The sequence below is a fragment of the Podarcis muralis genome, chromosome 10 (genome assembly GCF_964188315.1).
Source record: "Podarcis muralis chromosome 10, rPodMur119.hap1.1, whole genome shotgun sequence".
Taxonomy (NCBI): domain Eukaryota; kingdom Metazoa; phylum Chordata; class Lepidosauria; order Squamata; family Lacertidae; genus Podarcis; species Podarcis muralis.
The window spans coordinates 67,819,966-67,833,278 of record NC_135664.1 but is presented as its reverse complement, the minus strand read 5'-3'; the positions used below and the strand labels follow the sequence as shown (position 1 = coordinate 67,833,278).

The 13,313-nt window shown below is 47.4% G+C and overlaps 1 protein-coding gene across 4 annotated transcripts in view; it reads right to left on the bottom strand.

Moving 5' to 3' along the window:
- Positions 1-3,694: 3,694 nt before the first annotated feature.
- The window catches only part of SFMBT2 (Scm like with four mbt domains 2), a 78,152-nt gene continuing 68,533 nt past the window's right edge, over positions 3,695-13,313 (bottom strand). For all 4 annotated transcript variants that reach the window (XM_077935347.1, XM_077935346.1, XM_077935345.1 and 1 more), the window contains 5 exons: positions 11,416-11,591; positions 9,621-9,793; positions 8,535-8,783; positions 7,642-7,770; positions 3,695-6,330 (listed from right to left, as the gene is read on the bottom strand). In XM_077935347.1, coding sequence (XP_077791473.1) covers positions 6,190-6,330; positions 7,642-7,770; positions 8,535-8,783; positions 9,621-9,793; positions 11,416-11,591 — 868 coding nt within the window. In that variant the 3' untranslated portion in view covers positions 3,695-6,189. The remainder of the gene's footprint in view (positions 6,331-7,641; positions 7,771-8,534; positions 8,784-9,620; positions 9,794-11,415; positions 11,592-13,313) is intronic.

Genomic DNA, 13,313 nt, shown 5'->3' with positions numbered 1-13,313 from the left:
GAGTGCTCACTGGAAGGACAGATCCTGAAGCTGCGGCTCCAATACTTTGGCCACCTCATGAGAAGAGAAGACTCCCTGGAAAAGACCCTGATGTTGGGAAAGATGGAGGGCACAAGGAGAAGGGGACGACAGAGGACAAGATGTTTGGACAGTGTTCTCGAAGCTACCAGCATGAGTTTGACCAAACTGCGGGAGGCAGTGGAAGACAGGAGTGCCTGGTGTGTTCTGGTACATGGGGTCACGAAGAATCGGACACGACTAAACGACTAAACAACAACAACAAAATTTGCAAAGTGGAAATGATGCCTTAAGGCAGGGGCGATCAGCCTTTTTGAGCCTGTGGGGCGCCGTTTGCAAATGGGGGGAAACTGTCATGGGCAGCAAACACACACCACAGCCTGTCCTATTAGCTGCAACAGAATGGGTTGAACTTTACATCTAAGGCAATTGTTTGAGGGGTTCCTATTGTTCTGGGAAAGGAGAGGAGCCTCTGTCAACTCCAGCGGTAGTTCAGGTTTAGATAACGACCAAGAATTATCAGCTGAAGCAGCCACAGAGATGTGCGCTGGCAACAAGGGTGCAAAACGCAAATGTGACTTATCTTATCTAAAGTTTGGTTTCATTAGTCCTGGGCCAGAAGATTAGCTGAAGCCACAAAATGTGCTTTATTCAGAGGCGCTGTCTGATGCTAGTATGAAACTGCTGATGCAACAATGAAACCATGACAAACACGAGATTTTTCCAGCTCTAACGTGACCAAATGAAACAAAAGAAGAAACGCCGTGGTGCATCTGCAAGCAGCACAACAGGACGCCTTCATCTGCCCCAGCTGCAGCAAAACATGTCTGAGAGCCAGTGTGGTGTAGTTGTAAAGAGCTGTGGACTCGTAATCTGGGGAGCCGGGTTCGCTTCCCTGCTCCTCCACATGCAGCTGCTGGGTGACCTTGGGCCAGCCACACTTCTCTGAAGTCTCTCAGCCCCACTCACCTCACAGAGTGTTTGTTGTGGGGGAGGAAGGGAAAGGAGAATGTTAGCCGCTTTGAGTCTCCTTCAGGTAGTGATAAAGCAGGATATCAAATCCAAACTCCTCCTCCTCCTCCTCCTCCTCCTCCTCCTCTTCTTCTTCTTCTTCTTCTTCTTCTTCTTCTTCTTCTTCTTCTTCTTCCCCCCCCTATCGGTCTCTACGGCCACAGCAGGCGCTGTAAAATCTCCAGTGGTTTGACTTGACATCCCTGAATGCGCACTCCTCCACTGTCTCCCTGGGCAGATGGATGCCAATAGCAAGAAGCCGCTTGTGAAAGGAGCTGCAAGAAATCCTGCTGTAACGAAAGCAACTTTGCAAAAGCTAAGAAACCTCACACCACAGCTGATTTGGCCATATGTTGCAGGCATGGTGAAAGAAGTCTAGGGAGGGCGAGATGTGTGTCGTTCTTCTTTCGAACAATGCAATCAGTCCCCAAATTTCTGGGATGTCAGACAATGTGAATGAACAGTTAATCAAAACGTTGAAAACCGATGTTGCAAATTTGCTCAGGCCTTACAATTTGTGTACATTTCGTTAATCCTGTCGTTGTGGTTATTGAGGAAGGCTTTTTCACTCAGCAAAGAGCTGACAAGGGGAGAAGAATTTGAAGGAGCTGGGTATGTTTAGCCTGGAAAAGTGGAGACCGAGAGGAGATATGATAGCCATCTTCAAATATCTGAAGGGCTGTCACATGGAATATAATAATAATAATATCTCGGGTTAAGAACTTAATTCATTCTGGAGGTCTGTTCTTAACCTGAAACTGTTCTTAATCTGAGGTACCACTTTAGCCGCCACCGCGCGATTTCTGTTCTCATCCTGAAGCAAAGTTCTTAACCCGAGGTACTATTTCTGGGTTAGCAGAGTCTGAAGCGCCTGTAACTTGAAGCGTCTGTAACCCGAGGTACCACTGTATTATTATTATTATTACTACTACTACTACTACTATTATTGTTATTATTATTATCAGTAGTAGTAGTAGTAGTATTTTATCCAATTTCTTACCTACCCAAAAACAAGATCAGGTAAATTCAGAACCCCAAAATGAAAAAATAAATTTGGCTGAGGAGAATCAGACCCCTGTCCTTTTGCATGCAGGGATTTGGAGGCAGACACGCGAGGGCCCCTCAGCAGAAAAACTGACGTGAAGAGAGTTTCCCAGATGAAGAGCAGTTTTGCAAACCTCTCAGCTCCAAGGGGTTTCATCACGGAATAATCCAATAACAGCCTGTTATGTTTCATTAGCATCAGCATGTGACTGTAAAGAATCCCATACAATTAAATTTGCAAGAGGAGGCAATTAATGCTCTTGGAAATACTATTTAGCTGTAATTTCTATTGCCTTTCTAATTCAGAAGACTCAAAACATGGGAGAGGGAGACGGCATTTAACTAGACACAGGGGGCCAATAGGAGAAGGGAAATTCTCGAGTTCTTAAATAGAGGAATCACATATTCCGTTGCTGCTCTAGAAGCCCATTTAGCATATGGTGCCGATCAGAAGGTCGGCGGTTCGAATCCCCGCGACGGGGTGAGCTCCCGTTGCTCGGTCCCAGCTCCTGCCAACCTAGCAGTTCGAAAGCACACAGCAAGTAGATAAATAGGTACCACTCCGGCGGGAGTGTTTCCTTGTGCTGCTCTGGTTCGCCAGAAGCGGCTTAGTCATGCTGGCCACATGACCCAGAAGCTGTATGCTGGCTCCCTCAGCCAGTAAAGCAAGATGAGCACCGCAACCCCAGAGTCGTCTGCGACTGGACCCAACGGTCAGGGGTCCCTTTACCTTTACCTATAGCTACCCGGCACAGCCCCAGGAGAGAAGCAAGAAAACTGAATGAATGAACCACCTAGCAGAGGATACCCGATACCCTAGGTGGGCCTCCCCAAAAACTCTTACCAAATGGTAATGTACAGGGGGCCCATAAAACCATACGAGTCATAAGGGACCCAAGAGTCATCTAGTCTAACCCCCTGCAATGTAGGAATCTCAGCTAAAGCACCCATGACAGATGGCCGTCCAATCTCTCTTCCAAAGCTCTCTCCAACATGCCTCTGAATGCATGTTGGTGGGCAAAGGTAATCGGCGAGATTTGTCCTTCTTGCAAGTTTACTTTAAGCATCTTTTCCATCGCTGGGTTAGATGAGGGCTCTTCTTCCATTCTTGTCCAGCTTTTGACTAAAACCTGTCCAGATGTCACCAAGAATTCCAGAAGCGGGACATGAAAATGACAGCCCTGCCCGTCCCTCTGTTGCTAGTATTGGAGAAAACCTTGGGGTTCCATTGAGCTATAATGCTCAGCAGCATCTCTCAGTGGGCCGTCCACAAGAGAACTTCCGTACGGATATTCAGTAGAGCCGTAACTTGGTTGTTGAACTTAAATCCGTTCCGGGAGTCCGTTCACGACTCCCGGAACCGTTCGAAAACCAAGGCGCGGCTTCCGATTGGCTGCAGGAGTTTCCTGCACTTGATCGGAAACTGAATTGGATGTTTGGCTTCCAAAGAATGTTCACAAACCAAAAGTCTCGCTTCCGGGTTTGCGCCGTTTGGGAGCCAAAACGTACGAGGACCAAGGGCATTTGAGAACCAAGGTACCACTGGACCCATGATCTGGGGTGGATGACGGGTCAAATTGTGTTCAAGCAGGAGGGAAAATGAGACATAAACAGACAGGCATCCTTTTGAATGACTTTATTAACAACAATCTGGTTTGCAACGCTTCGAGTAAAAAGTTTTCTTTTGCTCCGTTTTTGAATAAAAATTAAAATAGAACTCTGAATATAGATTTCCCCCATTATTTACATGAAATCATATATATATATATTTATATATATATTTATTTATATACAGAATACAATCTTGTACAGCAGAATTAACAACGTGCCTCATTTTTTTGTGGACAGGACGCATAAGGAGACAGGATTATTCCCATCTCTCTCTCTCTCTCACCGTCTCTCGGGATTTTCGCCTTCCAAAACACTCTCAACCTGGGCTGTTACACACGCCATACATTTAAAGCACATCCCCCCACCCATCGAAAAAATGATGGGAACTGCAGTTTGACCTCCACAGAGCTACAACTCTCAGCACCCTTAACTACAGTTCCAAGGCTGCTTTGGGGGAAGTCGTGTGCTTTATAAATGCAAGGTGCGTAATGCAGCCTTGAAACTTCGATGCTGGCGTCGAACATTCGCATCTGATGATGGGAGGCTTCCATCCTCCTGCTAGTAACAAGAAAAATAACAGGGGCACGAACGGAAAAGTTTAATAATGCAAATGAATCCAATTCTTATGTTTTCGTAGAGCGCTGGGAGGGACCCCACGGGGTCATCTAAACCAACCCCCTGTAATGAAGGAATCACAGCTAAAGAATCCCTGACTGATGGCCATCCAACCTCTGCTTTAAAATCTCCTCTGATGCAGGAGAGTCTACAGCTTCCCGAAGGAGCCCGTTCCAATTCAAACAGCGTCCGAGCCGGGAACAAGGGCTAAAAGCACACAGGCCCTTTAAAAAGCCTGGGATCCTTCTAATGAGCTGCCTAAGAGGAGGAAGGACTAGATTCAATGCGCCCAACTCTCCCATCCCTTCTAAAAGAGCTGCATGTTGGGATGTTGGCTTTTAAGAAAAAGTGATGCTGCTGTAGCCCACATGGCTATGCAGGTGTTCTGTTGGAGTGGAGCAAGCAGACTGCCTGGGGCTGGAGGAGGGGTGGAGAAAGGGGGGTGCGGTCCGTCCCGGGTGTCACCACTGGGGGGGGTGTGTGTGACAAAATGCGGGCGGCACTCACCGCAGGGCCTGCAGCGTGCCTGAGCCACGCATCTCCCCTGGGAGAGACGCAGTGGCTTGGGCACCTGAAGGCTCCACGCTGCCCAAACCGTTTGCCTGCTGCCCCCCCCCCAGCTGTAGGGTGGCTGAGTGGGAGGAGGCAGGCAGACTCTGGAGGCACCGGGGTGTGTCCTGCCCCTATGGGGGGCTCGCCCCAGGTGCCCGAGCAGCTTCCTCCGCTGGCTGAAGGAGTCGGGGAAGAGGGTGTCCCTCAATGCACTGCGGTGCAAAACGGTTTGTACGATTTGGACCCTTGATCTTGCACGGTGCTTGGAAACTAGGGATGGCCGAGCCCGTCCATTTCGGCTTCTCTCAATTTCTCATTTCTCCAATCTCAAATTCGGCTCTCGCGCTTTTAACACATGAGTTGGTGATTTGAGTCCTCCTGAAAAATCCGTCCTGCCAACTTCTTCCCTATGCAGTTTAGCAAACATTTTTTTGCAACGCAGCTTCCCCCGCCGTGAACCAGTTTTGTGAGCTTTCCTTCTCATTTCTGCACACTTCAACTCAGCGCATGCGTTTCTGTACACAATTACTCGGCCAGGGAAATTGCACCGCAAGGATCAGGCCCAAATGACAGCCGCCCTGCCTTCAAGACCCCTCTTTCCCCTGTCAAGCGAAGTCATTCAAAATGGTGCTCTCGTGTGTGCTTTAGAATAGTGGGTATTGGTTGCCGAGAACAGCAAATCAACACACGAAATAACCCCAGCGCTTACAGCGACGGGAAAGCAAGCTCGATTTGAGAAAGCGAGTGTCATCCTCGTCATCTCTTTTTTTTTCTGCCAGAGGTTCTCTACTGCAAAGTCCAGCCCTTGCGAGCTTACGCACATCCCTTTTCTATGCCGCAAATGTTCTGGGTGGGTATTTTTCTTCTTTTAGCTGTGCTATTGTGCAAAAGTGCCCAACGCTGGGGAAAGCATGTCAGGACAACTCATGAAGCAGAATGGTACGTGTATGGTTTGGTATAAATCCATCACTAATGCAATCTTAATGAATCAGGGACAAGTTGCAGAATGCATCTGCAAAAAACACTCCCAAAAATGAACAAACAAAAAAACCATCCATCTGGAGGTATCCTCTGCCTATCACTCCGTATCTTACCCCTTTACCTGACTCTCTTTGAGGCTCATAATCGCTCAGGAGCCTGGAGCCTTGCAGCCCTTACTCAGCCCCACCCCAATGTCCCAGCTGCAGGCCAGCTTACTCGTGAGCAAGCAGCTGGGCTGCCACCTTCTTCCCCGCAATATATATTTTATCAGCGCTTCCAAAAGGGTTCAGGGTCGGGAGAGCCAGGCACAACCTTGGAACGAAAGTCACGGAGACGGGAAAGTGGCAATCGGCGTGGTCAGTTGGCGTACTGGGCATAGAAAGCCAGTTTGACCCGCTCAATCTGGTGGCACAGCTTGATGGCAGGACCGAGTTTGAGGTCCATGCACTCCTGGACGGTCGGCAGGGTCAGCAAGAGGAGAGCTTGGCCATCAATGTCCTGCAGAAAGGAGAAGAAACATTCGTTTATTTTTATTTTTTAAAATGTATGCCACAATTTCAAAAAACTGTGGCACAGGAGCGTGCCAGTCAGTAATCACACCGTTCAAAGTTGGAGTTAAAGGCTGGGCTGGATGAATCCCAAACCGGAATTAAGATTGCCGGAAGAAATATCAACAACCTCAGATACGCAGATGACACAACCTTGATGGCAGAAAATGAGGGGGAATTAAAGAACCTTTTAATGAGGATGAAAGAGGAGAGAGCAAAATATGGTCTGAAGCTCAACATCAAAAAAACGAAGATCATGGCCACTGGTCCCATCACCTCCTGGCAAAAAGAAGAGGAAGAAATGGAGGCAGTGAGAGATTTTACTTTCTTGGGCTCCATGATCACTGCAGATGGTGACAGCAGCCACAAAATTAAAAGACGCCTGCTTCTTGGGAGAAAAGCAATGACAAACAGACAGCATCTTAAAAAGCAGAGACATCACCTTGCCGACAAAGGTCCGTATAGTTAAAGCTATGGTTTTCCCAGTAGTGATGTATGGAAGTGAGAGCTGGACCATAAAGAAGGCTGATCGCTGAAGAATGGATGCTTTTGAATGATGGTGCTGGAGGAGACTCTTGAGAGTCCCATGGACTGCAAGAAGATCAAACCTATCCATTCTGAAGGAAATCAGCCCTGAGGGCTCACTGGAAGGACAGATCCTGAAGCTGCGGCTCCAATACTTTGGCCACCTCATGAGAAGAGAAGACTCCCTGGAAAAGACCCTGATGTTGGGAAGGATGGAGGGCACAAGGAGAAGGGGACGACAGAGGACGAGATGGTTGGACAGTGTTCTCGAAGCTACCAACATGAGTTTGACCAAACTGCGGGAGGCAGTGGAAGACAGGAGTGCCTGGCGTGCTCTGGTCCTTGGGGTCACGAAGAGTCGGACATGACTAAACAACACAATTTATTAGCAGAAACGCATAGCAGCTCACTCCCAGCGGTGTTACTCCATGAAAATCGAGTTGCCGACACTGAAAGTCCCCTCCTCTCTCCAGGGCTTTCCCCAGGCGACTAGAGACTATGCCTGTGTACAGCCAACCTCTCCTCCTCCCTTTTCATACCTCTTCTGGTTCTGGGAGCTGCCAGGGGGAGGGAGGAGAGCTTGTTGCAGCAGCAGGAGGCATCACAAGCAAAATGAGCGCATGAAGGCAAACCTGGGGGGTGGGAATTATGTTCAGTGGAAATTGCAACCTCAGACGATCTGGATTCAACTCTCAGCCCTGACACAGAAGAAGCGATAGAATGAAGAACGGCCCACCTGCTCCTGAAATATTTTGGCAAGAGGGGCACAGTCGGTCAGCTTGATGAACTTCACCACGTCTGTGACAGTCCATTCCAATGGGTTGCTCTCCAGCACAAGCTTCTGTTCTGGCTCTGGCTTCATCACCTAAGAGGGCAAATAAATATATAAAAATAGAATCGCAGAAATGGATGGGATCCTGTGGCTTATCTAACCCAGTCTCCTGCCATAATAATAATAATAATAATAATAATAATAATAATAATAATAATAATTTATTATTTATACCCCGCCCATCTGGCTGGGCTTCCCCAGCCACTTTGGGCAGCTTCCAATAGAATATTAAAATACAATAACCTATTAAACATTAAAAGCTTCCCTAAACAGGGCTGCTTCAGATGTCTTCAAAACGTTTGGTAGTTTTTCTCTTTGACATCTGGTGGGAGGGGGTTCCACAGGGCGGGTACCACCACCGAGAAGGCCCTCTGCCTGGTTCCCTGTAACTTGGCTATTTGCAGCGAGGGAACTGCCAGAACGCCCTTGGAGCTGGGCCTCAGTGTCCAGGCAGAAGGATGGGGGTGGAGACGCTCCTTCAGGTATACTTGACTGAGGCCGTTTAGGGCTTTCAAGGTCAGCACCAACACTTTGAATTGTGCTCGGAAACGTACTGAGAGCCAGTGTAGGTCTTTCAAGACCGGTGTTATGTGGTCTCGGCGGCTGCTCCCAGTCACCAGTCTAGCTGCCGCATTCTGGATTAGTTGTAGTTGCCAGGTCACCTTCTGAGGTAGCCCCACGTAGAGCGCATTGCAGGAGTCCAAGCAGGAGTCTTGCTGCAGTTATTAAACTGCTCCAGTAGCAACCGGAGCATGCCGGAAACATTGGTGACACGAGAAAGGGGTCCAAAACCTCACCTGTCTGAACCGAGCCCTTTTCTGCCCTTTGGCGCACAAGACAGCCAAGGTTTTCCGGGCTCGCCTGCTCCTCCCGCTGCGAGAGACTCGGTCCAGGTCAGCACTGCTACGCAGCCTCATTGTGCTCGCAGGCTTGGCTGCAGGCAGCTCGGCCGAAGAGACGTCTGTCTGGTCATCTTGTAGCTCTGGGCTGGTCTCTTCACTCCACGTCTCGTCGTCCAGGGCCTCAGGTTCCTCCTCGTCGCTTTCCTGCAGGGAGTTGGGTTTACACAGGGGTCAAAGACACAAACGGCAATGAAACTGAGGTAATATGAACTGGGTGGATGGTGCTGTTCAAGCAGCCCTGAATTCGTAAGTTATCAGGACTGTATGTTTTTGTGGGGCAAAGAGGAAGCTGAGCGAAGGTTGTTCCCCAAATAATACTTACTTCATAAGAAATTTTATAATTGTTTTCATTCTTGGAATCCAATTAAAAGCCATTTAGACATGTAAGTAGTTTATAAATTAGATAATAAGTCACAAAGTGTGATAATTGCTCCAGTTTCTTATTTCCCTAACTTAAAGTCCAATTTGCCCATTTCCACTTATTCACCATAAAATTATGCACAAAAATAATCACATGCATTTTTGGTGCTGATTTCTCCAAATATGCACATTTTTGTGTGTACAGTCATGGCCGATATATGCATTTCTTAAAGCTACCTCTTGCCTCTGCCAAATTTAATGTGGCTCTGTAGGCTGATTTAACTAATAAACACATTATCGTGCACACTTTTTACTTGGAGAAGTGAATCGCAATTTTTGGAGGTGTGTGAATCTTGCAGGGCAGTTTTGTTCCTGTCTGCTTACTGATTTAGGAACTGCGAATCTGGCAGGCTTCCAAAAGCTATCTTATTGGGGAAAGGCCCTAGCACTTTCCATGATATGCTAGCTTTCTACTAGCAGGGAGAAAGAGTTTAAAAGACAAAATGAGAAATCATTCCTGATATTGCACCTTCCCCTCTACCTTCTCAAGGCTCTATCAACTCATGTTCCACTGACAATTTGCTTTTGAAAGAAATAAGATTTTTTAATCCAAAAATTCACCTCCGCGGATTCCGCTAGGTCTCTTATAGATGGCTGACTCTTCTTTTGTGCTGGAATGGGCTTCTGAATCTTCCTGCGCCTGGCTGGCTTGCCATATCTGCTCTCTGGGCTGCGGCTGTTGTTTTCTCCAGCTGGAGCCTTGATGACTTTCCTCCTCTTTCCACAATAATAAGCTGGAGTGGAAGACGAACATCAAAAATACACCTGGTTAGTCGCCGAACTAACCTAAGCCTATGGAGCTAATCCAGGCAGCAACGGCAGGGGGATAACACTATACTCTCATGATTTCGGGACATTCCTTAGCAGCTGGCTGAAACTAAGTGGCTGATCGGTGCTAAACAGCTCTTTAGTGCTAGGGATGTGCAAAAGGTTCAACTGTTCATTCCACTACAGTGGATGCTCGGGTTGCAAACGTGATCCATGCGGGAAGCACGTTCGCAATCCGCAGCACTGTGTCTGCACACGCGTGGGTTGTGATTCGGTGCTTCTGCGCATGCGCAAAGCATGATTTAATGCTTCTGCGCATGCACAAATGCCAAAAACCCGGAGGTAACCCGTTCCAGTACTTCTGGGTTCTGTGCAACCCGAAATCACGCTACCCGAAGCACCTGTAACCCGAGGTATGACTGTATTTAGTCATCCTAACCTGTGTTCATTGTCACCTGTGGCCCTCCAGATGTTGTTTGTGATGGGAATCTGTCAGAAGATATATTATTTAATCCTCTACAGAGGATGCAGATTAATTAATAAAAGGGTGAGGGTGGGGTGGCTGGTGCTTATTATAAAACTACAGGGCTTGCACATTCCAGAGTTTAAATTCCATCGTTAAGGCAGATTAAATGAGCATAAGAATAGGTTATTAAACTTTCATTCATTATGTTCCAAGCTGCCTGAGGTGGCTGGCCCCCTTCCTCACCCTCATGCAATGAAACAGACCACACTCCGAAGTAAGTTTAAAAAGGCTGTACTTACTTAATCCGAGGTCACGGCCATGCATTAGCCTTTGTGCAACAATAAGAAATGCAGGCAAAGGTTCTTGGGTAGTAAAATATAGCAAAGGCAGCCTCAGACACATGTCTGAGGCAGAGAGCTAAGGTTAGGCATTTCTGCCTCTGCTGCTTGCAGAGTAAATAGGGAAAGAGAATGAGAGAGAGAAGGAACAGGAAACAAGCCTCCCTCCCTCTCAGGAGAAGAGGGGACGTGATATCACCGGACCTACTCTAGCAAATTAGAACTCTGCGGAACTTAACCCCTTCATATACTAACTAGCATGGCTAGGTTTGACTGCAGATGTCCACAGCTGAACCTCGGCTCTCACCTGTCCCAGGCAACATGGCCGACAGTCAGGGATGTTGGGAGGGTTACATCTGAAGGGTCACAGGTTCCTCATACCTGCTTAACTTCGTCCCGCTCTTTGGCTCATTGCTGCTTTGCTCCATTGACCTACCCAGACTCTCTCAACCACCCAATTAAATTCCCAGGGAGGCAAGGAGCAACATAGGAATCTGCCTTATCAGGGACCTGGGACCTTCTGCATGCAAAGCAGGTGTTCCACCAGTGAGCTAATGGTCAGCAAACAAGGTTTATTGGTGCTATTCTCACAGCGGAAGTGGAAGCCACATTCATTTCAACTTTTGGCCTGCTGGAGACATTTAAACATTCTCATCTTATAGATTTTAGGGAAAGGGGTCATCTTTCCTCTTTCTGAACACAAAACCTTCCATCTGTCCCCAAAGATAACCTGGGCAAGTTGGCAGGAAACTTCCACGAGCCAATGCAGTTCCATCATACTCACTATATTTCGTTTTGGTGTGAACGGAGCAGTTTTCGGGGCAGGCTTCAGTAACTGGAATGGGGCTGAATAAATTCGGGCAGCATTCCAGTTTAGCGCAAACTCTCCGGCAGAAATCCAGGACTTGATCAGACGTGCGGACAATCTTGACTGTGGCCCTGTAGGTTTTGCCTCTGTACCTGTGCGGGTGGGTTGTCGCAACACGGCAAACGTTACACAGGTCACGGGCCCAGGTAGCTCGGCACCTGCCTACACTGGCTGGCAGCGACTCTCCAGGGTTCGATCTTTGGAATCAAATTTGTGGGCAAGGGTACAGCATTTTGCAAGCAGCAACGGATCAGCTGGCTGCTGGTGGATGCAAAGCCCGGTTGCTGCAAACCGCCTTATGGTCCAGCCATATCTATCTAATCTATCTATCTATCTATCTATCTATCTATCTATCTATCTATCATCTATCTATCTATCTATCTATCATCTATCTATCTATCATCTATCTATCATCTATCATCTATCTATCTATCTATCTATCTATCTATCTATCATCTATCTATCTATCTATCTATTTGGAGCATTTATACCCCCCTCTTCAGCCAAAAAGACTCCCAGAGCTGCTTAAATACTGTCAAAACAAGACAGTCCCTACATGCAAGCTCACAATCTTAAAAATAAAAATTTAAAAATGCAAGGCACAAGGGAAAAAGGACAGAGGGTGAGAGGAAAATCAAAATCTGACATCATACGTGACATCAGGTGAATATCGTTTAACCCCATAGGTGTCCATTCACCCCGTTAGAGAACTTGCCCTGTTACAGGTGCCACCTAATATTCTGTATGTGGCAGAAATTGATCTTGCAGTGTGGCAGCACCCTCTGGAACTCCCTGCCTATTGAAATCAGACCGATGCCTTTGCTGGACTCTTTCCGGCGCCTATTTAAAACATTTTTGTTTAGGCAACCCTACCCAGACATGTGGAATGTTGACATGCATTTTAATCTGCTTTTAGATTGTTGCTGATTCTAATTTTTGAACATTGGGTTGTTGTTTTTACTATGTGTGGGTTTTTTTTTAAAAAAAACCCTGACCATTTGTTATATTATTTGTTCCGGAATGAAGGGCGGTATACAAATTTACTAAATAAATACATAAAATCTACACGAGCTTGGCTTTATGAGCTGAATCTTCAAAATGTAAACCTCGTGTGACTGTATACAAATGTTGTGAGACTGGGCGAACAATTCCTGCATTGCAGAGTGTTGCACTAGGTATCTCTTGTGGTCCCTTCCAATTCTATGATTCTATGCAATATATAGGGACGCGGGTGGCACTGTGGGTTAAACCACAGAGCCTAGGACTTGCTGATCAGAAGGTTGGCGGTTCGAATCCCCACAATGGGGTGAGCTCCCATTGCTCGGTCCCTGCTCCTGCCCACCTAGCAGTTCGAAAGCACGTCAAGTGCAAGTTGATAAATAGGTACCACTCTGGCGGGAAGGTAAACGGCATTTCGTGTGCTGCTCTGGTTCGCCAGAAGCGGCTTACTCATGCTGGCCACGTGACCCAGAAGCTGTACGCCGGCTCCCTCGGCCAATAAAGAGAGATGAGTGCTGCAACCCCAGAGTTGGCCATGACTGGACCTAATGGTCAGGGGTCCCTTTACCTTTATGCAATATTTAATCAAGGAAAGTGGACACAGCTTTGCAACAAAGCAAGCAAACAGGTGCCTGGGCCAAATGGGGTGGGGTGGGGGCTGATTAGGCTCGAGGGCTGAAGGTTCCCTACCACTGATTTTACAGCATGCAAGTCTTCTCCGCCTGCTAGTAAAAAGACCGCTGGATTGAATGATGTCACCCTGGATATCCATATTATTAACAGCATAATCGTTGCTCCAACGAGACTTTCATTTC